Genomic DNA, 27,995 nt, shown 5'->3' with positions numbered 1-27,995 from the left:
GGGTCTCATTTTTTGCGAAATGAGGTGACGGTTTGATACATACACCTTTTCGATCGCTTTGTATTGCAATTTTTGTCATGTAAGGTGTAAAAAAAAGACTTTTTCTGGCACTGTTTTTATTTTTTTACTGTGTTCACCTGAGGGGTTAAGTCATGTGATTTTTTTTATAGAGCTGGTTGTTACGGATGCAGCGATACCTAATATGTATATTATTTTTATTTATTTCACTTTAAAGGGACACTCACAGGCCCAATAACCATAATTAGCTGTACATATGCATGCACAGGTCTTCTAATGTGCATTAAAAATGCATTAAAAACATATAAGTATAACCCCTGTCCACATTATGAATACAGTAAACTCATGTTTTATAACTTGAAGTAATCGCTTTTCTTTCTGCCCAAGGGGCGGGGTTTCAGCTTCACTTGCGCCCAGCCAGCATCAGGCCAACCGCCGTTTTGAAGCGCCGCCCAGCTCATCAATATTCACTTCGCTGGGCGGCTTCTGCTGTCCCAGACCTTCCGAGATCCGGCGCATGCCCAATAGAAAGCTATGGGCATCGGACTCGCTTTCCGCTTCTGCGCCCGGCACCCATAGCTTTCTATTGGGCATGCGCCGGATCTCAGAAGGTCAGGGACAGCAGAAGCCGCCCAGCGAAGTGAATATTGATGAGCTGGGCGGCGCTTCAAAACGGCGGTTGGGCTGATGCTGGCTGGGCGCAAGTGGAGCTGAAACCCCGCCCCTTCGGCAGAAAGAAAAGCGATTACTTCAGGTTATAAAACATGAGTTTACTGTATTCATAATGTGGACAGGGGGGATTACTTATATGTTTTTATGCACATTAGAAGACCTGTGCATGCATGTGTACAGCTAATTATGGTTATTAGGCCTTTCAGTGTCCCTTTAACACAATAATTGCATTTTTGGAAGCAAAAAAATTATGTTTTAGTGTCTCTATGTTCTGAGAGCTATAGTTTTTTTTCTTTTTTGTCTTATGTACGGGCTCTTTTTTTGCAGGATGAGGTGATGGTTTTATTGGTTCCATTATGGGGGGGGGGGGGGCATATGCCATTTAGTTCGCTTGGTGTTGCACTTTTTGTGATGTAAGGTGACAAAAATTGCTTTTTTTTAAACAATTTTATTTTTAATTTTTTTTACGGTGTTTATCGGATGGGGTGGATCATGTGATATATTTATGGAGTCGGTCATTATGGATGCGGCGATACCTAATATGTGTGTGTTTTCTTTTTTTTCTTTTAATATAAAATCAGGGGAAAGGGTCTTTTTTCTTTTTTTACTTGAAACATTTTTTTATTAAAAACTCTTCTTTTGACTTTTTTTAAAAACTTATTTTCTGTCCCACTCTGGGACTACTTTTGGGGGTCTGATTCCCTCTACAATGCATTACAATATATCTGTATTGTAATGCATTGCCTGTTAGGCCTCTTTCACATGGGCATCCCGGATTTGCTCCGGATGCGTCGCGTGTGCATTGCAGGAAAACCGTGCGAGTAGGCACGCAATTGCATTCAGTTTTGACTGCGGTTGTGCTCCGATGTTCAGTTTTTTCTGCGTGAGTGCAATGGGTTTTGCACATGCGTGAGAAAAAACTGAATGTGGTACCCAGACCCGAACCCGGACTTCTTCACTGAAGTTCAGGTTTGGGTTAGGTGTTCTGTAGATTTTATTATTTTCCCTTATAAGGTGGTGATAAGGGAAAATAATAGCATTCTTAATACAGAATGTTTACTAAAATGTGGCTTCAAGGGTTAAAAAAATATATAAAAATTAACTCACCTCATCCCCGTGTTCGCGCAGCCGGCATCGTCTTCTTTCTTCTTCTTTCAGGACCTGCATTCAGCAGGACCTGCGTTGATGTCGCCATGCTCAGTGAGCGCGATTACATCAAAGGTCCTTTTGCAGGTCCTGAAAGAAGAAGAAAGAAGACGATGCTGACTGCGTGAACATGTATTAAGAATGCTATTATTTTCCTTTATAACCATGTTATACGGGAAAATAATACAGTAAATTTACTTTTGTCAATTTACTAACATCATTTCCTAGCAACCATCCGGGAAAATCGCATTGCAATCGCACTTGCTTGCGAATGCTATGCAATTTTCACACATCCCCATTCATTTCTATGGGGCCTGAATTGCATGAAAAATGCAGAATATAGAGCATGCTGCGATTTTCACACAACGCGCAAGTGATGCGTTAAAATCACCACTCATCTGCACAGCCCCATTGAAGTGAATGGGTACGTATTCAGTGCGGGTGAAATGCGTTCACTTCATGCATTGCACCCGAGCGTAATTCTCGTGTCAAAGGGGCCTACACTAATAGGTTGCCTAGGAGACTCAGCCTGAGGCTGGATCTCATGGGCACCCGTAGAAGGCAGGTCCGGATACCGTGCAAGGCATTGGGCAGCCTCTGCACGGCATCAGGCTGCCTTCTCACCCATCGGGGCCCCACCACAGCAGCGCGGGGACCCAATGGGCTCCCTCACCCGTCGCAAATCCCTTCTATGCCGCGGTCAGCGCTGATCGTGGCATAGGAAGGGGTTAATCCTCTGGCATCGGCTTGTACAGCAATGCCGGCGGATACAGCAGGGCCCGGCTATCAGGGACTGCCGGGCCCCTGCAGTGATCGGGCGCACCCTGCTCCGGTTGCCCGCCCGATCACCATGACATAATAGTATGTCAAAATGCGGGAACGCACCTGCCGCCATGACGTACTATTACATCATGTCGGGAAGGGGTTAATATTGCACATGATGTAGTGGAAGGCTAGAAAAAAAAAATCAACATAGGGTGGAATTGGGGATTTGTTTTTATGTCATTCCCTATATGGTAAAACTGACCTCATACCTTCATTCTCTGGGTCAGCACAATTTGAACTACACCACACTTATATAGCATTTCTTGTGTTTTTATACAGAAAAAAATAAACCTGAAAAAAAAAAAATTTACCTGGAAATTTCTCTCTTTTCATCACCATATTCTGACCCATAACTTTTTATAGTTATATCTACGAAACTGTATAGAGGCTAATTTTTTTATGGGATGATCCATAGTTTATATTGATACCATTTTGGAGTGTGTATGGCTTTTTGATAATTTTTGGGTAAATTTTGTGGGGGGCTGTGAAGCAATGAAAAAAGCAGAAATGGACATTTGTTTTTTTTCCCGTTATGCCGTTCTCCATATGGGATAAAGATTTTGATATTTTAATAGTTCAGGTGTTTGGCAATGCCTTTAATGTTTATTTTTTATTGTTAATTTTAATTATGGGGAAAGGAGGAGGGGGTGTAAGGCCAAGTTCACATTTCAGTCATTTCTTTAGTTATTTTGATCAGTTAGGACTGCACACACAAAATGCGTAACGCACACGCCTGGTATGCGTGTATTGTGGATCCGCAATTTACATGCATCACAAGGGCATCCTACACAAAATGGAGTAGTGTGTGGATGAAAATATACAAATACAGTACATAAATCACTGCAAAAGGTGCACCACAATGATATGCAACTGACAACACTGGCTAATCCCTCAAGCTGATGTTAAGAACTGAGACTTTAGCCAATGTATTCCTGTCAGGAACATAACGGAGCCCTTTAGCACCCGTCAAGGTATCTCAGTGTGGCATGGGTCCTACCACTAGACTACCTACGGTGTGTGAACACGGTCTGAGAGGTGCTAAGATCTAATTCACACACCGTAGGTAGTCTAGTGGTAGGAACCCGTGCCACATTGAGATACCTTGACGGTGGTGCTAAAGGGCTCCGATGTGTCCCTGACGGGAATACATTGGCTAAAGTCTCAGTTCTTAACATCAGCTTGAGGGATTAGCCAGTATTGTCACTTGCATATCATTGTGGTGCACCTTTTGCAGTGATTTATATAAACCAGTAGTGAAGCCTAGAGATAAGGTATAAGGCTACATCCACACGACTGTAGTGTTTTGCAAAACACGGATACCGGCCCGTGTGCATTCTGCATTTTGCGGACCGCATCTTTTGTGGCCACATTGAAATGAATAGGCCCGCACCCATTCCACAAAATTGCAGAACAGATGCGGTCGTATGAATTAAGGCCGAATGCACACAGTGTATTACTGTATTGCGGCGGCAGCAGGGAGCGCACGGCGTCATAGCAACCAATGACGCCTTGCGCTCCTGCTCTCAGCAGAAATCCAGCCCGTGGTTCCACGGAACGCTTATGAAAAAAAAAAAATGGTTTGGGTAAAAGTTATAGCGTTTACAAACTATGGTACAAAAATGTGAATTTCCGCTTTTTGAAGCAGCTCTGACTTTCTGAGCACCTGTCATGTTTCCTGAGGGTCTACAATGCCCAAACAGTAGAAAAACCCCACAAATGACCCCATTTCGGAAAGTAGACACCCTACGGTATTCGCTGATGGGCATAGTGAGTTCATAGAACTTTTTATTTTTTGTCACAAGTTAGCGGAAAATGATGATTTTTATTTTAATTTTTTTTTTCTTACAAAGTCTCATATTCCACTAACTTGCGACAAAAAATAAAAAAATCTAGGAACTCGCCAGGCCCCTCACGGAATACCTTGGGGTGTCTTCTTTCCAAAATGGGGTCACTTGTGGCGTAGTTATACTGCCCTGGCAATTTAGGGGCCCATATGTGTGAGAAGAACTTTGCAATCAAAATGTGTAAAAAATGGCCGGCGAAATCCGAAAGGTGCACTTTGGAATATGTGCCCCTTTGCCCACCTTGGCTGCAAAAAAGTGTCACACATCTGGTATCGCCATACTCAGGAGAAGTTGGGGAATGTGTTTTGGGGTGTCATTTTACATATACCCATGCTGGGTGAGAGAAATATCTTGGCAAAAGACAACTTTTCCAATTTTTTTTATACAAAGTTGGCATTTGACCAAGATATTTTTCTCACCCAGCATGGGTATATGTAAAATGACACCCCAAAACACATTTCCCAACTTCTCCTGAGTACGGCGATACCAGATGTGTCACACTTTTTTGCAGCCAAGGTGGGCAAAGGGGCACATATTCCAAAGTGCACCTTTCGGATTTCGCCGGCCATTTTTTACACATTTTGATTGCAAAGTTCTTCTCACACATATGGGCCCCTAAATTGCCAGGGCAGTATAACTACGCCACAAGTGACCCCATTTTGGAAAGAAGACACCCCAAGGTATTCCGTGAGAGGCATGGCGAGGTCATAGAATTTTTTATTTTTTGTCGCAAGTTAGTGGAATATGAGACTTTGTAAGGAAAAAAGAAAAAAAAAGAAAAATCATCATTTTCCGCTAACTTGTGACAAAAAATAAAAAATTCTAGGAACTCGCCGTGCCCCTCACAGAATACCTTGGGGTGTCTTCTTTCCAAAATGGGGTCACTTGTGGCGTAGTTATACTGCCCTGGCAATTTAGGGGCCCAAATGTGTGAGAAGTACTTTGCAATCAAAATCTGTAAAAAATGGCCTGTGAAATCCGAAAGGTGCTCTTTGGAATGTGGGCCCCTTTGCCCACCTTGGCTGCAAAAAAGTGTCACACATCTGGTATCGCCGTACTCAGGAGAATTGGGGAATGTGTTTTGGGGTGTCATTTTACATATACCCATGCTGGGTGAGAGAAATATCTTGGCAAAAGATAACTTTTCCCATTTTTTTATACAAAGTTGGCATTTGACCAAGATATTTTTCTCACCCAGCATGGGTATATGTAAAATGACACCCCAAAACACATTGCCCAACTTCTCCTGAGTACGGCGATACCAGATGTGTCACACTTTTTTGCAGCCTAGATGCGCAAAGGTGCCCAAATTCCTTCTAGGAGGGCATTTTTAGACATTTGGATCCCAGACTTCTTCTCACACTTTCGGGCCCCTAAAAAGCCAGGGCAGTATAAATACCCCACATGTGACCCCATTTCGGAAAGAAGACACCCCAAGGTATTCCGTGAGGGGCATATTGAGTCCATGAAAGATTGAAAATTTTGTCCTAAGTTAGCGGAAAGTGAGACTTTGTGGGAAAAAAACAAATCAATTTCCGCTAACTTATGCAAAAAAAATAAAAAATTCTATGAACTCGCCATGCCCCTCATTGAATACCTTGGGGTGTCTTCTTTCCAAAGTGGGGTCACATGTGGGGTATTTATACTGCCCTGGCTTTTTAGGGGCCCTAAAGCGTGAGAAGAAGTCTGGAATATAAATGTCTAAAAATGTTTACGCATTTGGATTCCGTGAGTGGTATGGTGAGTTCATGTGAGATTTTATTTTTTGACACAAGTTAGTGGAATATGAGACTTTGTAAGAAAAAATAAACAAAAAAATATATATATATTTCCGCTAACTTGGGCCAAAAAAATGTCTGAATGGAGCCTTACAGGGGGGGGGGGGGGTGATCAATGACAGGGGGGTGATCAATGAAAGGGGGGTGATCAATGACAGGGGGGGTGATCACCCATATAGACTCCCTGATCACCCCCCTGTCATTGATCACCCCCCTGGTAAGGCTCCATTCAGACGTCCGTATGATTTTTACGGATCCACTGATACATGGATCGGATCCGCAAAACACATGCGGACGTCTGAATGGAGCCTTACAGGGGGGTGATCAGGGTGATCACCCCCCTGTCATTGATCACCCCCCCTGTAAGGCTCCATTCAGACGTCCGTATGATTTTTACGGATCCATGGATACATGGATCGGATCCGCAAAACACATGCGGATGTCTGAATGGAGCCTTACAGGGGGGTGATCAATGACAGGGGGTGATCAGGGAGTGTATATGGGTGATCACCCGCCTGTCATTGATCACCCCCCTGTAAGGCTCCATTCAGACGTCCGCATGTGTTTTGCGGATCCGATCCATGTATCCGTGGATCCGTAAAAATCATACGGACGTCTGAACGGAGCCTGACAGGGGGGTGATCAATGACAGGGGGGTGATCAATGACAGGGGGGTGATCAGGGAGTTTATATGGGGTGATCATGGGTGATCAGGGGTTCATAAAGGGTTAATAAGTGACGGGGGGGTGTAGTGTAGTGTAGTGTTTGGGTGCGACTGTACTGACCTACCTGTGTCCTCTGGTGGTCGATCCTAACAAAAGGGACCACCAGAGGACCAGGTAGCAGGTATATTAGACGCTGTTATCAAAACAGCATCTAATATACCTGTTAGGGGTTAAAAAAATCAGATCTCCAGCCTGCCAGCGAGCGATCGCCGCTGGCAGGCTGGAGATCCACTCGCTTACTTTCCGTTCCTGTGAGCGCGCGCGCCTGTGTGCGCGCGTTCACAGGAAATCCCGGCCCTCGCGAGATGACGCGTATATGCGTCGTCGTGCGCAGGGCTGCCGCCTGTCCGGAGGCGGTTAATATGGCACCCTTTGGTCAATTCTGATCTATGTTCTTTTCTATGGCACTTGCTCCCAGTGACCAAAAGGCTCCCCCACAATGAGATTTCTATCACAGCCTCAGGCCTTATGAAGGCTCTGAGACCTGTCATAGCTAAGATCCTATCAAGCCCTGCCGTGGGCAGGGCTTGGTAGGAATCTAGTCAATCTCCCTTACGTCTCATGCACACGGCTGTTGCTTGGCCGTGGCTGTATTGTGGCCCGCCAACAGCGGGTCCGCAATATGCGGGCACCGGCCGTGTGCTCCCCGCATCACAGATGCAGACCCATTCACTTGAATGAGTCCGCAATCCGGAGCTGCGGTGCGGAACGGAGGCACGGAACCTCACGGAAGCACTACAGAGTGCTTCCGTGGTGTTTCTGTCCGTGACTCTGCATGTTCTATTTTTCTGAGGTGCGGACAGATCACGGCCTCCACGTGGATGTTGCCCATGCATTGGGGACCGCCAATTTCACAACGGCCATGTGCATGAGGCCTTAGGCTGTAATGGTAAATCATTACAGTCTATGGGAGAAGCAATCGGGCAATCATATTTTAAAGACCCCTAGGGGCACTAAAGATAAATGTAGAAAGAAAGTGAAAAAAGTTAGAAAAATATAAAAATGAAGATTAAAAGTTAAAATAACCCCCATTTCCTATTCTAGAAATAAACAATAAAAAAAATTACAAATAATAGTATCACCATGCCAAAATACCTGTACTATTAAAACCCCAAAGTATTTATCCAGTACGGTAAACAACGTAATGGAAAAAAATCAAAATGGCCAATTGTCAGTTTCGCCCTTTAAAAAAAATAAAAAGTTGATTAAAAAATGATCAAAAAGTCATACACTCTCCCAAATGACATCAATAAAAACTACAGATCATCCCACAACAAAATGAACCCTTTACACAGCTTTGTAGACATACATTTAAAAAAGTTATGGGGGACAGAACATGGCGATGCAGAGAAAAAAAAATATTTTTTCAAAGTTTTTATTTATTCTGAAGTATTAAAACACAAGACAACACAAAACTATATAAATGTGCTATTGCTGTAATCGTATTGACTCTGCAAATTTAATTAACATGTCGTTTTTACCTCAAAGTAGCATAGTACCCGCCTCCAAAAGAGCCTATGGCAGTGCTATACACCACCCATCTGTGCTAGGCTCACTGCTAGGCAGAAATCTCAGCCAAGCATAGTGTCTTGAAGCCTGGTATGTCACTGGCTCACAACAAACAGGGGCTCAAACTGCTCGATGCAACCTGGTGTGAGGTGAACATTCTGGTCTTATTATGAAAGTAGTATGGCGGAAACCATCAGACGAGATCACACGCTAGCAAGGTAAGAAAGATTTATTTTCTTACGAGTCTCCTCTGAAACTTCCACTTTTGTGGGTTCTCAAGAGTTGAACTGGTGTTATCGCGATAGAAGGGTTCAAATTATAGCTGTTTCGTCCTATAAAGTATTATATATTTTTTTGGCTACTTAAATTCCTTATACTGCGATATATCAATATATAATGCTCTTACTCATCGGCGCAGGCGTATTGAGGATGGAGCGGCCGAGCGAGCGTCCTCCTCTCAGTGCGCCTGTGCTGATGGAAGACCGGTACGGAGCAGTCGCCAGATTTTGAACACAGACAGGGCTAGCCAGAGGACGAGCACGTTCGCTGGCCCTGTCAATCAACATGAGGAGGGGGCGTCTTTATCAAATGAGGATGCGGCTGCTACTACCAGCAAGTAGCCGCCCTACTTGCTGGTAGAGAGGTAATTTACATATTATAAAACATATTATAAAATTCTGTTTTTTGAAGAAACCGCTGAACAAAAATGAGTAAGAGCACTATATATTGATATATCGCAGTATAAGGATTTTAAGTAGCCCAAAAATAAAATATTACTTTAGTGGGGTGACAGAAGCCCTTTAACCACCTCAGCCCCCCTAGCTTAAACCCCCTTAATGACCAGACCACTTTTTGCAAAGAAGTCTGGAATCCAAATGCCTAAAAATGCCCTCTTAAAAGGTACTCATTGGAATTTGGGCACCTTTGCGCACCTAGCCTGCAGAAAAGTGTCACATATGTGGTATCGCCGTACTCAGAAGAAGTAGGGCAATGTGTTTTGGGGTGTATTTTTACATATACCCATGCTGGGTGGGATAAATATCTCTGTAAAAGACAACTTTTTCCATTTTTTTATACAAAGTTGTCATTTTACAGAGATATTTCTCTCACCCAGTATGGGTATATGTAAAAGGATACCTCAAAACACATTGCCCTACTTCTCCTGAGTACGGCGATACCACATGTGTGACACTTTTTTATAGCCTAGGTGCGCAAAGGGGCCCAAATTCCAATGAGTACCTTTTAAGAGGGCATTTTCCAGGACGTCCTCCATGACAGCACTACATGGAGGTTGTCTCCCCCGCCCACTATTGGGACAGGAAACAGAGAGGTTAAAAGCCCCCCCCCCCCCCCCCCCACCATCACCAGTTTTTTTTCCTGTCCCAATAATGGACAGGGCAGAGAGAGGGTCTCTCTTGTAGACCTTTTAAAAAAAAAAAAATTTCTTTTTCTTTTTTCCTATTTCGCCGGGCTAAAACCCCTAAGCTGGGGTCCGTTAGCCTCCCAGCCCTCTCCAGTACCTATGGGTCATACGGCTCTCGGCTGGAAGCGAGTATACCAGGGGCTGGGGCTCTGGGCTGCAGGATGCTCCTCCAGGAGGGATCGAGCGGGAGCCGGAGCATCTTTTTTCTCACTTCCGGCTTCGGCGCTGAGCCGGAAGTGACGTCTAAGCGCTGGCGAAGGAGTGCGCATGTGCGTGACCTCCGAGACCGGACCCAGTATGGAGGCGCCCTGCGATCGGTCCCCACGGCGAGGGACGCTGGAGGCCTAGCGTTCGGCCTCGCGTCCATCCGGAGTCTATGGGAGGAGCATCCACGTCAGGAGGGGTAAGTGCCAGTGGCATTTAAAGTCTGGTTGGGCTAGGTGTCAGTCCCTCAGTCATGGATTAGTCCGGTATGAGAGAGCAGTCCCCAGACCCTCCTGCCCAGGGACATGTGAGTAACCCAGCACTACATGGTGGGGAATAGTGATAGGCTCAGAAGGATTATAGCCTGTTTTTTTCTATCATCATGTCTCCTAGGGAGAGAAAGATCCTACCCTAAAGGTGGACATTAAAAAGAAGCCTAAAAGATGTGCTATTTGCAGCAAAAGGCTTCAGGAGTCATATACAAAGAAGCTTTGTGCGGATTGTATTAACAAGATGATGAAAGAGGAACAGTCGTCCCTATTAACAGACCTTAGAGCCATCGTTAAAGAAGAGGTTAAAGCGTCAGTTTCCTCCTTAATAACGCCTAAGGTGGCTGAACAGACCACCGGGATTAAAAGACCTAGGGAAAACTTGGAGTCAGACCCAGAAGTCATAGAGGTGGAATATTCAGGAGAGGAGGAAGAAGAGGAGTCTTTACCTTCCTCATCCCATGAGGAGAAACGCAAGTACTGTTTCTCAACTGAGGATATGGATTCCCTCCTAACTGCAGTTAGACAGACTATGGATATCTCAGACGAACCAACTAAGAGGTCCATTCAGGAGGAGATGTTTGCTGGCCTAATTACAAAACAGAGGAAAGTGTTTCCCTTAAATTCTAGCCTAAAACAGATGATCCTGGATGAGTGGGAAGATGTAGAAAAAAAGCTTTTTATTCCCAGGGAATTTAAAAGTCGTTTATCCTTTGACAAAGAGGACACTAAACTTTGGGAAGAAATCCCCAAAATAGACGCCCCGATCGCCAGGGTAGCTAAAAAAAACCTGCGATCTCATTTGAGGACTCCTCCCAGCTGAAGGACCACATGGACCGCAAGGCCGATGGTCTCCTGAGAAAATCTTGGGAGGCTTCTGCGGCCTTAATTTCTACTAACGTTGCAGCTACTTCAGTGGCTAGGTCCCTATTATTGTGGTTATCTCAGCTGGAGAATTATTTGTCAATGGGAACTCCCAGAGAGGACATTTTGGAGACTATCCCGCTCCTAAAGATGGCGACAGCCTTTACAGCGGACGCCTCAGCCGAGTCAGTCAGGTTCGCAGCCAAAAGCGGGGCCCTTCTGAACACCGCAAGAAGAGCTTTGTGGCTGAAGAACTGGTCTGGTGATCTCACCTCAAAAAATAAGTTATGTGCAATCCCATTTTCAGGATCATATGTGTTTGGCCCTAGTCTGGACAAAATTCTTGAGAAAGCCTCAGATAAAAAGATAGGGTTTCCTGAAACAAAAACTAGGAAGACACATTTTTTTGGGAAAAAATTCCACCAAAAAAAACTAACTTATAAGGATAAGGGAAAGTCGGGGAGATGGTCCTATCCTAAAGGGGATAAGGGCAGAGGATTTCTGCTTAACCCCAACACTTCCCAAGACAAACAATGACGCCAGACCAGTCGGGGGGAGATTAAGATCCTTTCTCCCAGCATGGAGCCAAATAACTCAAGAAGGATACAAGATAGAATTTATATCTGTTCTGCAACACAAATTTGTGCTGACAGGGTACCGAGGAGGTACACCACAGGAAAATCTTTTAAAAGACGTCGCAAAATTAAAGAATCTAGGCGCAGTTACTCGCATCCCTGCGGGTCAGGAAGGCAGGGGCTTCTATTCAAGGTTATTCCTGGTCAAAAAGCCAGATGGTTCATTCAGAACTATAATCAACCTAAAACCCCTAAACGTCTTCATAAAGTCCTGTCGTTTCAATATGGAATCAATAAGATCGACAACACCCCTCATTTCTCAGGGAGCGGTAATGTGCACCTTGGACTTAAAAGATGCTTACTACCATGTACCAATACATCCGGACCACCAAAAATTCCTAAGATTCGCGGTAAGGGAAGCAGGGAAAGTATCATTATCAGTTTCAGTGCCTGCCCTTTGGGATATAAACAGCCCCCCGGGTGTTTACAAAGTTGGTAATAGAGATAGTGGCCTTCCTCAGACTGAAGGGAATAAAGATTGTACCTTATCTAGACGATCTTCTCCTAACCGCAGACTCTGCACCAGTTCTAGCGGCACAAACACAGACGACAATATCCCTCTTACAGGATCTCGGCTGGATCATAAATTGGGAAAAATCGGACCTAGTACCAGAAACCAGAAAGATCTTCCTGGGAACGCTGCTAGATTCGAACCTGCAGAGGTCTTTCCTTCCACTTCGAAAACAGCAGAACCTTTTCAAGAAATTGAAAGCGTTTCAAGGCAAATCAGTGTGCACCATCAGAAACGCCATGAGCATTCTGGGCCTGATGACATCTTGCATATTCACAGTACCGTGGAGTCAACATCACACGAGAGTCCTACAGAAGATGATCCTATCGGTCTGGGACGGAGACCACTGATCCATAGACCGGAAAATCCTTATAAAGGAGAATGCTCGGAAATCCCTGGATTGGTGGCAGACATCAGGCAACCTATCAAAAGGCGTCTCCTGGAATCTAAGTCCATACGTTGTAGTAACTACAGATGCCAGCCAACAAGGTTGGGGTGCAAAGGTTGGAATCTACTACTTCCAAGAAACCTGGAGCCAGACCATAAAAAACAGGTCTTCAAACTTCAGAGAACTTCAGGCCGTTTGGGAGACTCTCAAACAGAGTCAAGATCTTCTGAGTGGACAGAACATACGAATCCTATCAGACAACATGACAGCGGTCTCTTTCCTCAAACATCAGGGAGGAACAAGATACCCTCTCCTTCAGAATCTAACAAACAAATTTTTTTCCTGGGCTGAGGAGAATGTGCTGTCAATCTCAGCAGTACACCTACAGGGTTCAAGAAACCAGTCGGCAGATTTCCTCAGCAGACACTTTATAGATCCAAACGAATGGACTCTGAACAGACAGGTGTTTCTAGAGTTGACAGCTTCATGGGGATACCCGGACATCGACCTCTTTGCTTCAAGGGAGAATGCTCAAACAACCTCCTTCTTCTCCCGAAATCCTGCCGATCACCCCACAGCAGTAGACGCTTTATCCCAGTCCTGGAACATGAAGCTAGCGTATGCATTTCCTCCTTTCCTTCTGATTTCAGTAGTCCTGAAGAAGATCAGCAGGGAATCGTCCAAAGTGATCTTCATAGCTCCCTTTTGGCCGAAACAAGCCTGGTTCCCGGTCCTGTCCTCTCTGAGTCAACAAGAACCGATTCCCCTCCCTCTCAGGCCAGACCTGTTGCATCAGGGTCCAATCTGGAATCTGGAAATAAACAAGCTGAAATTAACAGCGTGGCTTCTGAAAGGGACTTGTTAAAATTACAGGGGTTCTCAGGCGAAGTAATAGCCACTATTCAGAGAGGCCATAAACAGGTGAAATCTGCGATTTATAATAAAATCTGGAAAAAATTCTGCTCCTGGATGGCACTGAGAGGGAAGAATCCTCTACTTCCGAGTCTGGGAGATATTCTTGATTTCCTCCAGGAAGGGTACAACATGGGTCTTAGGCCCAGTACCCTTAAGGTTCAAACTGCAGCCTTAAGTTGGTTTCTAAATTACTCCCTTTCAGAAAATCAATGGGTAAACAGGTTCTTAAAGGCAACCACGCGGATTAGACCAACACTAAGGTCCCCGGTCCCACCCTGGGATCTGTCGCTAGTTCTTAATGCCTTAACAAAACCACCTTTTGAACCCTTACACGAGAGTAGCTTAAGAAACCTAACCTTAAAAATGATGTTTTTAGTAGCTATCACATCAGCCCGTAGGCTAGGAGAGATCCAGGCCCTCACCATCCGTGAGCCGTACCTTACAATCTGTGAAGATAGAGTCATATTAAGGCTAGACCCGTCCTTTATACCCAAGGTGGTTTCTTCCTTTCATCGTAACCAGGAAATAGTACTACCAACTTTCTACACAGATCCAAAGACCGAGAGGGAGAAGGAGTTCCATCTTCTAGACGTCAGACGTTCTCTCCTTTCCTACCTAGACGTTACCAGTACCTTTAGATTGGACTCAAATCTGTTTATTCAATTTTCAGGCCGCAATAAAGGCAAGAAAGCTTCTAAAGCAACATTAGCAAGATGGATTAAAATAGTCATTAAAGAGGCCTATCAAAGCCAGGAGCTTCCCTGTCCCCAAGATATTAGGGCTCATTCAACGAGAGCAGTCTCGGCTTCATGGGCCGAACATGCGAATGCTTCTATCGACCAGATATGTAAGGCAGCCACCTGGGCAAGCTCCCAAACCTTTTGTAAGCATTACAGATTAAATGTGTCAGGGAATATTGACCAGTCATTTGGACGTAAAGTTCTTCAGGCTGCGGTCCCTCCCTAGTTATTGGATTAATTTGGTATTCCTACTCCATGTAGTGCTGTCATGGAGGACGTCCTGGAAAGTAAGAATTAGTCTTACCGGTAATGATGTTTCCAGGAGTCCGACATGACAGCACTGGTAGTTCCCTCCCTTTTTTTCTCACAAAGTCTCCCTTTCCGCTAACTTGTGACAAAAATTTCAATCTTTCACGGACTCACTATGCCCCTCAGTGAATACCTTGGGGTGTCTACTTTCCGAAATGGGGTCATTTGTGGGGTGTGTTTACTGTTCTGGCATTTTGGGCGGGGCTAATTGTGTTTAGATATGACCATACCAACTGTGGATATTGGAGATTAACAGAATGGAACCATAGTCTGAAGTGTTGGGAATATAAACCAGTGGAAGCTACCTCTAGAGTCAGTAAAGGTAAAGGTTTGTAGCAAAGGATGACTGTCCTGAAGAGAACAACACCAAATAGTTGTAAACATAATGAGTGTAATCCTCTGTTCCTGTCCATTAGAAATCCTATCCAACAGAATTCGGGGATATATGTTTTAGGAGCATGTGTAAGTGACAAAGATCCTCTAGGCAAATTTAGAATGTTGATAAGGAAAAAACCTAAAGTTCAGTTGCATCTGTGGCTTCTACATCCTTACCTATAATTAGTATTAAATATTTGTCCAATTTAAAAATATGAAGACAAACTGGCCTTAAAAACAGGATTTTATACATGAAAGCCCTTTGGTGTTTTCACTCCAAAATATTGTTCTTACTTAATTCAGCTAAATAAGACAAATAGTGACTCTGATAGTTCCTGACAGTTGGCTTATCAACCAAAATGATCAAAACGCAGATATCTTGTGATTGTGTGGAGATTTGAAACTTCGACCAAGGATGCAGGTAGAATGTAGTGGCCAATGTACCCTGATCAAGTACTGATGCCATTTGTTCTATTCTCACCTCCTGAGTGGGATCAAATCAGAAAACAATGTCCGGTCACGACTAAGGAGGTCACTCCTTAAATCTTTTGACTCACATGTATACATGGATGCCATAGGAATCTGTAGAGTTTCTGATGAATTTAAAGTCAGATAGTTGCAGGATTTAAAGGGATTCTGTCATCAGAAATGAGGCCTATAACCTAAACATATGGCGATGTCCCTACTAATACACAGAATCCTAAAGTGACTTTATCAAATGCGCCTGTGGCTCTATAATCATATAAAACAGGTTTATATCACCTGTCACTCACGTCACAAATGTGTCCAAGGGGACGTCTCATGGTGAAGGGTGCCCGGCTGCAGCCATCTCGTTTAGGTGCCCAGCTCCGCCTTCTGAAGTGAAATCGCCGCTCTCCCTTTCATTAGATCCGCCTACATCAGTTCATCGCCGCCTCTCTAACGTCTGCTCGCTTCAGCCAGATCCCGCGCATGCGCACTAGGTATAGGGATCTGGCTGAAGCGAGCGGACGTTAGAGAGGCGGCGATGAACTGAGGTAGGCGGCTCTAATGAAAGGGAGGGCGGCAATTTCACTTCAGAAGGTGGCGCAGGGCACCTAAACGAGATGGCTGCAGCCGGGCACCCTGCATCATGAGACGTCCCCTTGGACACATTTCTGACGTGAGTGACAGGTTATAGAAACATGTTTTATATGATTATAGAGCCACAGGCGCATTTGATAAAGTCACTTTAGGATTCAGTGTATTACTAGGGACATTGCTCCAATGCTCCAATGCTCCTCTCATACATACTAAGTGAATACAGAAGAGGTGATATCTGAGTTCAGCCCTGAACCTGGACAACCCCTTTAAATGGTGCCTGTGACGAATACCGTACCCCGACTGACGTCGGATGTCAAATACGTAGAGCCAGCGACATACGGTATAGTCACTGGTTACCAAGGCGCGACTTACGCCGTCCCTGAGAAGCAGGTAAGGTCAGCTTGGTACAGTGTTCACAGACTCCTGTCCTCATGGGCACAGAGACACAACAAGCTGAGGAAGCCTTTTCACTGCCCCCGTGAAACAGCGCTTTCTCAGCCTGGGAAGACAGCAGACCGGGCTTATATCAAACGAGAAGCTGGTGGCAAACGGGATTATATAGGGTGAGAAACAAACCCGCAGTAGCGTATAACTAGGCCGAAACACGAACGTGGGGATTCGTGATCGAGATACCAGAACAGCATAAGATTAAATTATATATTTAATTGCCTTAAGGGCTCACTAGACATAACACAATATACACAGAAAATATATACAGTGGTCTGAGTGGTAAATACAGATGGCATGGCACAACAGGGTTAAACAGAACAAAAGTCAGTTTACCAGATGGAGTCCTTTGAATGGTGATGGATAATGGGTTTCTGTAAGGCTTGGCTGTAGTCACATGGGAGACAGTGATTTCAGCCGTTTCCAGGTCCCTTCCAAACACGTATGCAGCGTGACCGCCCTTTAGAAGAAAAGGCACGCCTGCTTTCCTCCACAAGCCTTTTTTATCTGTAGGTGGCCACTCCCTTCCAAGCCTTTTGGAGCAGTTCCCTCCCCCTCTTCTGGGGCTGGCCGCAAATGAGTAACAAAACTGATTAGGGCTCATGGCTTCAGACCAGGATGTCGCAGGGAGGTGGTTCTGGGACCAATAGATCCGCCTGGGTTCCGGCTACAAGTAGAGTCCAAGCATGGTACCGTTACTTGGTTTCTGTGGGGAGATATGTATATCTCCCCTCCATGGCATCCCACCACCAAACTATGACTACGGGCCTGTTCATTGTGGCCACAGGGACACAAATATGTATCTGGTTTAGGCCTAAGATGGACAGATGATTCATAATTCCTTAGGAATTGCTGTCTCCAATATGTCTGATAATTTGATTTAACTGGGGAATGGCCTAGACCCCCTGCAGGGAAGTTTTCCTGCAGGATCTGTGCTATCTGAATGGAGGTGAGAAATGGTAAACAAAGGTGGCCTTCTAGAAGTTCTCTGCCATTTGGCTGGGCTTTGAAGCAGGGTCCCCCTGTGGAGTTCACTACCTCTGCTATCTGACAGCAGATGGCTGGTGTGGGAACATGGCTGTAAATAATAATCCATATTTCTCAAAGTGCCATTAAATAGTGTTCCACAAAAAATAATTCTCCCTATGGCTCTGTGAATGGAAAAAAAAAAAAAAAAAAGTTATGACTCCAGGATGGCAGGGAGTTAGAAATGAAAATGAAAAAATGGAAAATCGCTGCAGCAGGAAGGGAATTCTACAGTGTTAGGACTCATGCACACGACCATATGCCCTCTAAAACATATGGTCCGTGAGCGGGCCATATGTCCCAGAGCGGCATACATCGTGCGCACGGGAGCGCACAGCATCATAGATTACTATGATACTGTGCGTATCGGGCCACCCGCGGGGCTGTTTTCCTGCACTCATATCATCATACGGTCGTGTGCACGAGCCCTTAGCACAATGTATTGTATATAACATGTTCTGTTTTTGTCATCTTTATTATAAATATTCAGATACCCTTTTTTGGTGCAAGAGGAAATTTTAGATTAAAGGCATGAAGATCTAATAGATAATATAAAGTCTTGGGCTTGCTAACCACCAGTGTTACCTGTCAAACATGGTGGTGGGTCATATAATATGATAGAGTCACAATCACTCATAAATTAAACTTTTAGACTTATACTGGGCACATGGACTTTGTAGCAAGGATACAGGGTTTTCTCAATGTTTTTCCTATGTAAATCTTGCATAATACATTATCTGTATGTATTATATATTCCAGGATTACTAAAATGACATGAAGCAAAGTCTTGCTTCTGCAATGTATATTACATATAGATCCCCATGACCACTTTGTTGCCAGGTATAAGATATGTCTATTCATTTGAATCATTGCATTGCACAAAGCAAACTGTCAGAGGGTAAAAGAAGAGTACATTTAGACAGGCTCGGACTGGCCCACCGGGGAATTCCTCGGTAGACCCCCAGTCTCCTGCACCCGGAGATAAGATACAGGAGTAATTATTTATCTTATTTCTCAGTTTCTCAGGAGAGATATTGTATCCACTAGGTGGCAGTATCGCACAGTGATGCAGCCTCCTACTGGTGTAAATTGTACAGGAGGCCCCGCAGTATCTTCTAAACTTTCCGGGCTGCTGGCAGTGAAGGAGGAGAGAACATGTCTGGCCATCCTCCTGCCCTCCCTGCTGTCAGAAAACTGTGGTTGCTGAAGGGAAGGACTCCTCTGTGGTGCTGGGCTGATTTCTCAGGTGTGTGACAGTAGTGAGCTGTAGGAGACTGTAAGGGGGAAAAAGGGGATTTGTTTATAGCAGACACAGATCTATGAATGTGTGCTGCTCTCTGCAGAGTTCAGAGTGGCATTGGTGGGGACTCTGCCCTAGGTCCCTCCAATGCCTCTGCTTTAAGTGCACCCTCATTAGTGCCCCAGCTCCAGATGCCCCCCAATGGCCCCACTCTAAATGCATGCCTAATATTGCCTCTTCTCCAGTTACCCCCTAATACCTCTGCTTCAGGATCACCATTATTACCCTGCCTCAGACGACCCCAATGCCTCTGCTTTAGGTGCAGCCCCATAAATGCCCCAGCTCCAGATGCCCCCACTCTAAATGCACCACTAATATTGCCTCTTTTCCAGTTACCCCTGCTCCAGGATCCCCACTATTACCCTGCCTCAGGTGACCCTAATGCCTCTGTTTCAGTTATGACCCTCCGTTTGGGCTCTTTGCTCACGTTGCTTCTCTAGCACCTTTTTCTTGGGATTTGCTAAAGGTTGTGACCTGCAAAGGGGGTTGGACTTAAGACTGAAAAATTCTGCACAGTGCGTCATATTCTCCAGTATTGACACGCATGGTTTACATGGCGGCAGCGATGATATACCGTATTTACAGGCATCACTACTGCCACACATATGCCCTGTTGCTCCATTCATTCTCTTTAGGACCACTGGAATTAGCCAGCACTGTACTCTGCCATCTCCTGCGACCCTATAGAGAATGGATGGAGAGGCAGGGCATATGCTTTATCTCTGCCACTCAGTCAAGAAGGGGATCGGTCGGGGCTCCAGTGTTCAGACCTCTATGGATCACTTAGTTATCCCTGATCCTGTGGATAACTAGAAAAGTGGACACAGGTCCTTTAACAGGCGAGCATTTCTATTTTAGTTTGATACATATTTTTGGCCAGATTTTTAATTAAATTTTTTTCTTTTACACCCAAAGAAAACCTTTAGGATAGAGAATGTGAAAAGGTCCAACAGCTATGACACGACAGGTGATAAGTTTATGATTGATGGGGGTCTGACTGCTGGGACCCACATGATCAAAGGAATGTGTACATAGATTGTTGGTAATATAATTGAAAGTCCCAGGACCCCTTTTTTCATGATCAGTGGGTGTTCCAGCAGCCAGATCCCAGAAATCTAATATTTATCACCTATCCTGTAGATAGGCGATAGGTCATTATGGTGGAACAACCCTTTTAATTATAATGTAGATTATGTACAATATGAGGAGGTTAAGATTTGGTAAATTTAATGCCAGACATTTATGCTTAAAGCGGTTGAAGTGTTTGTCCTACTTCAGTAAATGGCATTTATGCAGTTAATACAAGGCACTTACCAATGTATTGTGATTGTCCATATTGCCCCCTTTCCATCACATTACACACAGGACGTATCTGTGGTTATTAGCACCGTGTAATCCAGCAGTGGTGGCCGTGCCTACACATTATAGGGAAAGGCTGGAAGTGCTCATAGGCCAACACCTTTACCTATAGTCTGCAAGCACGGCCACCACTGATGGATTGCAGAGTGGTCAAAACCATGGATACGTGCTGTGTATAATGTGATGGAAAAGAGTCAATATGGACAATCACAATACATTAGTAAGTGCCTTGCATAAACTTTCTCTAATTGATAAATGCCAATTGCTGAAGTGAGCCAACCCCTTTAACCCCTTTAATTGTGCTACACTTAATAGGGTTAGGCATAAATGTCTTGGTGTGTGCTTTGTGTTTCCTATGTGTGATTGGTGTGTGCTACATATGTTCTATGTATCAGTGGTGTATGTGCAGTATGTGACATATGCATCAGTGGCATATGAGCCATGTATAGGTTTATTGTGTGCCACATGTGTCCAATGAGTGACTGGTGTCCGCTGCATGTGTCTTGTTTCTGACTGCCTTAAGTGCAGGATATTCATATATGTGTAAATTCTGCCACAAGCATGTTTGTGCATTTTGCTGTGAATGTCTCCGATCACACTTCATCTTTAATATTTCTGTTATCACTGTAAGTGCTCATGAACAGGACTGTTGGATGTTTTGCAGTCCGCAAAACATGGATACCGGGTGTGTGCATTCCACATTATGTGGAACAGAACAGCCGGCCTCTAATAGAACAGTGCTATCCTTGTCTGTAAGGCCGACAATAATAGGACATTTGCTGAACGCCCATGCGGACATACAGACACGGAATGCACACGGAGTCATTTTTTTTTTCTGCGGCCCCATTAAAGTGAAGTGAACGGTACAAACATGGAAAAAAAATAAGTTAGTGTGCAGGAGCCCTAAGGTGGGCCCCCAGAATCCGTTACACTGGTGGGCCCTAAGTACCTCAGTCTAACAATGCATTCACAGATTAGAAACATTCACAAAAATAGCTGCAAAGTGGGAAAGGTTAAAAGCAGGATCCTGGGATGTGAGAGACTGCTACTGAACTTCTACAGTAAAAAGAGGTAATATAGACTATAGAGTTTTATGTTTTATTACATTTGTTTAATTTGTCTCTTGCTTTCTTAGGTTGTAGATGTACTATTACCACCCAAGAACATAGTCATGAATAAAAAATAGTGCCTCACAAAGGTAGAACATCGTTTGCAAATATTATACTCAGTGGAGGCTATATATACAAAGTTAATTGCATTTTTCACTATGGAGTGCCTCCACTATCAGAGAGGCTGGTGTTGATGGACATACATGATCTTCTCCATCAGTTTGTACAGTTTACAGGCAGGAACAGTGCTATCCTGACCATCAAAGAGCAACAGAGGCCTGATAGAAAGCATCTCAACACCAGTGTCAACCACCAAAAGATTAGAGTGTATAGGGTGAGAGTACTGTGTTGACCACTTGTTACGACAATTGGTCCAATTAAATGGGTACAATATACCAGAATCAGAAGAACATGGCTGTTTTGTTTTTGTTTGTTTTTTATAAAAACTGCGCCATATCTGTTCATGAGTTGGGTCTGGTATTGCAGTACAACTCCATTAAAGTGACTGGGCTGCAGTACCAGACACACTCTCTGAAGAGGTATGGTACAGTTTTAAGAACAATGTAGCCATGACTTTCTACTCATGCACAACTCCTTTCATTGATCTTGATAGAACATACCTCAACAACTGCAAAGACCTTTTGGTAAATGGAATGCATCTCCTGGAATTGTGCAAGCCAGTGACGTGCCTCATTAGGTGTCCCACCACATTCTCTTAAGAAGGCTCGAATATCCCTCCTCACCAAGGAACGGTCAACCAGGGGGGAGATGCCACCTGACTCCTTAGAGGCCTCCCGTTGATTAGATGGATTTTTCAGTTCTTCTCTGGTTTGATCATCCCTAATTCTTACACGTTGATGGAGCACAGAGCACGTTCCACCACTTAAAAAGCGACAATGACGAAAGGACAATGCTGAAATTCCTTGTACAGCTGTCATGAAGACTCAGGTTTGTGTCACACTTTTCTCCTGCTTTATCCAGGTCTTACTGAGCACTGTTGTACACTTTTTCAGGAAACGTTTTGTGTCCATAGACTCTCACACTCAATTCTTAGCTTATATAGTCAAGGCTGTCTGACATCAGTAGAGGTGGGGCTAGGCTTGGGCTTGAGAGATGACTAGAGGCTGTGGACTTTTCTAGATTAGAATACACTGTAGGTCCTTTTATAGAGGAGTGACAATCCATGAGTGGGAGGTAATAAGAATATAACATTATTTTGGTTGGGAACGTGGTACACAAAATTTAAGTTTCTGTAGAAGATCAACCAGAGTAAGCATTTCAAAGTCCTCAAATTAACTGAAGTCAATGAGTCATATTAGTCATCAAAACTGGACATTGTAATACATGGTTTGGGAGTCTCAGTATTTCATAAGGTTAGCATACCTGAGGTTTCTCCTGTAGACTCATGTGCAGGAACATCAGATTAATAATTGAATCCCAGCGCGTGAAGAGAAATTTTGCAATGAGGAAGCATTCATTTTGTGCAGTGTCTTCCCAGGCAATGTCAATTATGCGTCCACTTAGGCTATAAATCCTACGTACAAGTGTTCAATGCACATATTTGCCTTGTAACAGAAAATCACAGGATAAAACCCTAAAGCAAGCATCTGTTCGAGCTTCAGCTGAAAATAACCTATTTTCTTATCTGTATAAAACTGATAATGATTTACTGTCAACAGAGATAAAACATTTCAAGGTTTTCAGATGGGAGGGGTGAAGAGCAGCCCGATTTGGCAGCTTCTGGAATTGAACCTTGAATTTCGAGCCTGCTGCCTTAGAATGAAAGAGTTTGACTGCAATTTCTTTGACTAGTAATCAGTGTTCATAGACATCAAATAACTGTGGGGCAAACCACTATATGGCAGAGAACGATGACGTCCAACATCCCAATAACATGCGTAATTTGCTCTGTAACATAGGAAACAGTAGTTGGGAATGTGCCCTGTTCCATTTGAAGTGTTTCCTTGGGTCAATTACTATAGGTTAGTCGGGGTTAGTAGTTTAAGGGGGAAGATAGCATTGCTGTCTGAGGACAACCTACAAGGGTGGAGTAGTAGATAGGGGGCAAAAGGTAGTTTTATCAGGTGGGTTTCAGAATGGGTTTCAGAATGGGCCAGGTGTGATACTAGATGTAAAGGGGCTGGACATACAGTATGCATATGTATATATAGAGAGAAAGACATAAAGGAGCAGCCAGGTACAGGATTTAGCAGAAGGTTTTTTGGTTTTCAAAAAATGTAATCAAAATGTAATATAAGTGTAATTTGAATAAGTAGAGCCACAGTGTAAATCTATCTATCTATCTATCTATTGTAATCTCATATGTATTAAAGGGGTTGTCTCACCTCAGCAAATAGCATTTCTTATGAAGAGGAAGATAATACAAGGCACTTACTAATGTAATGTTATGGTCCATATTGCCTCCTTTGCTGGCTGGATTCATTTTTCCATCACATTATACAATCCAGCAGTGGTGGTCGTGCTTGAACACTATAGGAAAAAGCTTTGACTTATGTGCACTCCCATGGTCCTGACCACTAGAGAGGCTGGCACTCTTTCCTATAATGTTCAAGCACGACCACCACTGCTGGATTACAGGTGGTCGTAACCCGTGGATATGAACAGTGTATAATGTGTATAATTTCTAAGAGCTTAAAGGGGTTGTCTCACCTCAGCATTCAGCATTTATCATGTGCACATAGACTTGCGCTTTTTCCTATAGTGTACAAGCACTACCACCACTGATAGATTACAGGGTGGTCATAACCATGGAAACGAGACGTGTATAATGTGATGAAAAAATTAATCAAGCCAGCAAAGGAGGCAATATGGAGACTCACAATGCATTAGTAAGTGCCTTGTATTACCTTTCTCTACATAATAAATGCGACACAACCCCTTTACGCATGAAGTTAAGCCCTTATTCACACAGTGTTCGGTCAGTGATTTCTATCAGTGATTTTGAGACAAAACCAGGTGCGGCTCTAAACACAGAACAGGTGCAGATCTTTCCCTTAGGCTGGGTTCACACGGGTTCAGCGGGTGCGTTGCGGGAACATGTGTGATTTTTCCCAGCGAGTGCAAAACGTTTTAATGCGTTTTGCACGCGCGTGAGAAAAATCGGCATGTTTGGTACCCAAACACGCACAGAAGTTCGGGTTTGGGATCAGTGTTGTGTAGATTTTATTATTTTCCCTTATAACATGGTTATAAGAGAAAATAATAGCATTCTTTAATACAGAATGCTTAGTAAAAGGTCAATTGAGGGTTAAAAAAAATAAAATAATATTAACTCACCTCCTCCAATTGATCGCATAGCTTTCAGTCTCCTGTTCTTGCCGGTCTCCTGTTCCTGTGGTGACGTCACTGTGCTCATCACATGGTCCATCACCACGGTGATGGATCATGTGATGTATCATGTGATGTCACCACAGGTCCTTTGACAGGTCCTGAAGAAAGTACAGGAGAACGACAGCTACGCGATCAATTGGAGGAAGTGAGTAAATTTTTTTTTTTAATCCTCAATTGACCTTTTACTAAGCATTCTGTATTAAAGAATGCTATTATTTTCCCTTATAACCATGTTATAAGGGAAAATAATACAGTGAGTAAACTTTCATTCTAGCAACCATGATTGAAAATCGCACCGCATCCGCACTTCTATGGGGCCTGCGTTGCATGAAAAACGCACAATATAGAGCTTGCTGTCATTTTCACGCAACGCACAAGTGATGAGTGAAAATCACTGCTCATGTGCACAGCCCCATAGAAATGAATGGGTCCGGATTTAGTGCAGGTGCAATGAATTTACCTCACGCATTGCACCCACGCGGAAAACTTGCCAGTGTGAAAGAGGCCTTAGACCTTATGTCTGTGGAGGCTCCAGTCCTGGTTTTAGCTCACAATCACTGATGGAAATCACTGACCAAACACTGACATGTGAACAAGACATAACTTTTGTTTTGTTTTGACAACTGTGATAAAACCCCCAGTTAAACACTGCAAAGACTGTAGCCAATGCATTCTCTTCACAGACTATACCTTGCACTCCCTTTCAGCTACACACAGCCACACTGGACTTTACAGACTGACAGACAGTGTAAAGCATTAAAAACATGGTAGATGGTAAGACATACTCATTAGCCTCTAGTAGTGTCCTAGTGGGACACTATATATCCATCCAAAGTATCCTAGTTTACACACAACTTGGAGAGTATTTCTGCGGGACAAGAGCAAGATCATGTGAGGGGTAATTATATTTTGTTTTACCAGCAAATAACAAGGGGCAAATACAAGGGTAAGCCAGAGGCTAGGACAAACATGTTATTCCAAGATATATCATCTAGTGACAAGGAAGTAAAATATGCAGCAAGGATCCGAAAAGAATGTAATAATGTTCAGTCTGTTTAATATGAGTCTATAGCATACATTTATAAAAGAGTTGGAAACTTTTCCCAAAACAAGGAGCCATGGGTCAAATCTGTGACCATGTTAAAAAAGGGCAAGAAAATAATGAGGTCTGCTGGCACATTCTGTCAGCATACAGTATTCAGCCAATACACATGCACTAAGCCAGAGTACTCAGTCACAAATACAGTTTGGGCCCAACTATTTATGCATAAATCACTGCAAAAGGTGCACCACAATGATATGCAACTGACAACACTGGCTAATCCCTCAGACTGATGTTAAAAACTGAGACTTTAGCAAATGTATGCCAGTTAGGAACTTTTGTACTTTTATTCTTCTGGACACCCTTAAGTAAGTTAGTTTTGTCACCTAAATGTTGATCCCACTCACAGGATGCCTGGACACCCCCACTGATCTGGTATTGATGACCTATCCTGAGGATAGATCATCAATAGAAAAAAGCAGACAACCCCTTTTATGTCCAGCAGAAGGTAACTCCATTTGGAGCTATCTTTGGATTCAACTTTGGATTATTTCTATTGGTGGGGCCAAGAAAGGTGAGATAAAACCACAGAGCGAGACCAAGCATGGGAGATGGAGGTCAGTGTATTAAATGTAGCTTACAGGGTTAAATAGAAGAGGTTATATGCAGATAATAATGTCTAAAAACAAGGCCAAAAAGTCAGTTTATGTGTGTTGATCGCACCCACACCCCCTGTAACATCCCGGAGTATGTTACCAAACTCTTTCTCCCCGCTACAACATGTTAGGTGTATGTAAATGGTCATCTTGTGTAATTATTCTGTTATTAACGTCATTTTATGTATTTCTAGGCCTGTTTCATATATTGTGCTGTAATTCCCCTGTACACCAGCAGGTGGCAGCAATGTATTTAGCAGGACCATAGCCAGTTTAGTATTGCTAGACTGGAATAGTTCGTTCCAGCTTTAGCTCCCCCTCCTCTGTGAGCAGAAGTGGGCTGGTCCCATGCCCTGTCTCATGGGGAGGAGAAGGAAGTTAGTTAGTGTACCAGCCACCCCGGTTAGGGGAAGGCTGTGTTAGTAGGAGCTCCCAGAAACAGGGATCCCAAGACAGGATTGAGCCTCGGCTGAGGCCACAGATCACCCTTCCCAGCCTGAGTTTTACATCAAGACACGGAGGCTCATATTGCTATCTCCTTCTTTACTTTCCACCAATAGCAGCAAAGAAGACATTTACATAATCATAACAATAAAGGACCCTCCCCTGACAGATCCTATAATAAGCAGTGTCCTCTTAGTAACTTCCTCTTTCTTTGCTGCTCCACCAAAGATAAGTCATTTCTGTGTTTTATGGCTGTGTTATTACATGTTTTATGAGTCCCATTAATTTTATTAACCTCTGTTTTTATTAAGGCCTGTCTATTATACATAGCCTTCTACCCTTTTGCTGGGTTTTGTGTTTCCCCTCATTGTGGGTATTTTTCCTTATTTTGGTCTACTTGCCCCTACGCCTATTGCGTTTATCGCTTGGGGGTCTCCCCCCCCTTTTTTCCCCCCTGCCCTCCGTTCTTCCTCCCCTGCGTCGGTTTCTAGTGCGTTTCGCCGCTGTTTTCTCTTGGGGGGTTTTGCTCTGCGTCTCCCCCCCTTCCCCTTAGCTTTACCTTCTATCGCTGCTCCGGTCCTCCCCGCTAGTTATCGGCGCTACAGGTGTCAGCGGCGGGTCCCGCTCGCTTCCCGCGGCTCCGAGATCTCGCGAGATCTCGGCGGCCATCTTGGGGAGCTCCCGCCCTTCCTATCGCGGGATTTCAGACGTCACTTCCGGTCTGGTGTTCGGTCGGTCGGCTGGCTGTGCTCCTGCTCCTACTCCGGTTCGGCGGCGTCTGGGGTGATTAACCCCTCGTTAGTTTAGGTTTTCTTTTCAATTCTTTGGCCATCTTAGCTTAGACCTCCCTGCTAGGTTAGGCCTTCAGGCTAGATATATATATATTTGCCTTAAATATTATTATGTCCTCTGATCGCTCCCCCTCTGGGTCAATCCCCCCCCATCCACTGGGGACCCCGATATTCCAACCATGAATGCGCAGGCCCTAGAGCTTCAACGCTCGGTCTCCAGCGCTATTATAGAGGCAATGGGATCCATGTCTTCTATGA

The 27,995-nt window shown here is 44.1% G+C and overlaps 1 protein-coding gene across 2 annotated transcripts in view; it reads right to left on the bottom strand.

Annotated features, from left to right (window-relative positions):
- The window catches only part of NAGS (N-acetylglutamate synthase), a 47,549-nt gene extending 24,512 nt beyond the window's left edge, over positions 1–23,037 (bottom strand). Inside the window, exon 1 of one of the 2 annotated variants that reach the window (XM_044299191.1) lies at positions 22,074–23,037. In XM_044299191.1, coding sequence (XP_044155126.1) covers positions 22,074–22,391 — 318 coding nt within the window. In that variant the 5' untranslated portion in view covers positions 22,392–23,037. Of the gene's footprint in view, positions 1–16,995; positions 17,125–22,073 lie in introns of those variants that run through there. The other variant, XM_044299192.1, reaches the window with a different exon arrangement.
- Between the last annotated feature and the right edge of the window lie 4,958 nt (positions 23,038–27,995).

Source organism: Bufo gargarizans, chromosome 6 (genome assembly GCF_014858855.1).
Source record: "Bufo gargarizans isolate SCDJY-AF-19 chromosome 6, ASM1485885v1, whole genome shotgun sequence".
Classification (NCBI taxonomy): domain Eukaryota; kingdom Metazoa; phylum Chordata; class Amphibia; order Anura; family Bufonidae; genus Bufo; species Bufo gargarizans.
Note: the sequence above shows the minus strand (reverse complement) of the source record. Positions and strands in the feature narration are given on the sequence as shown.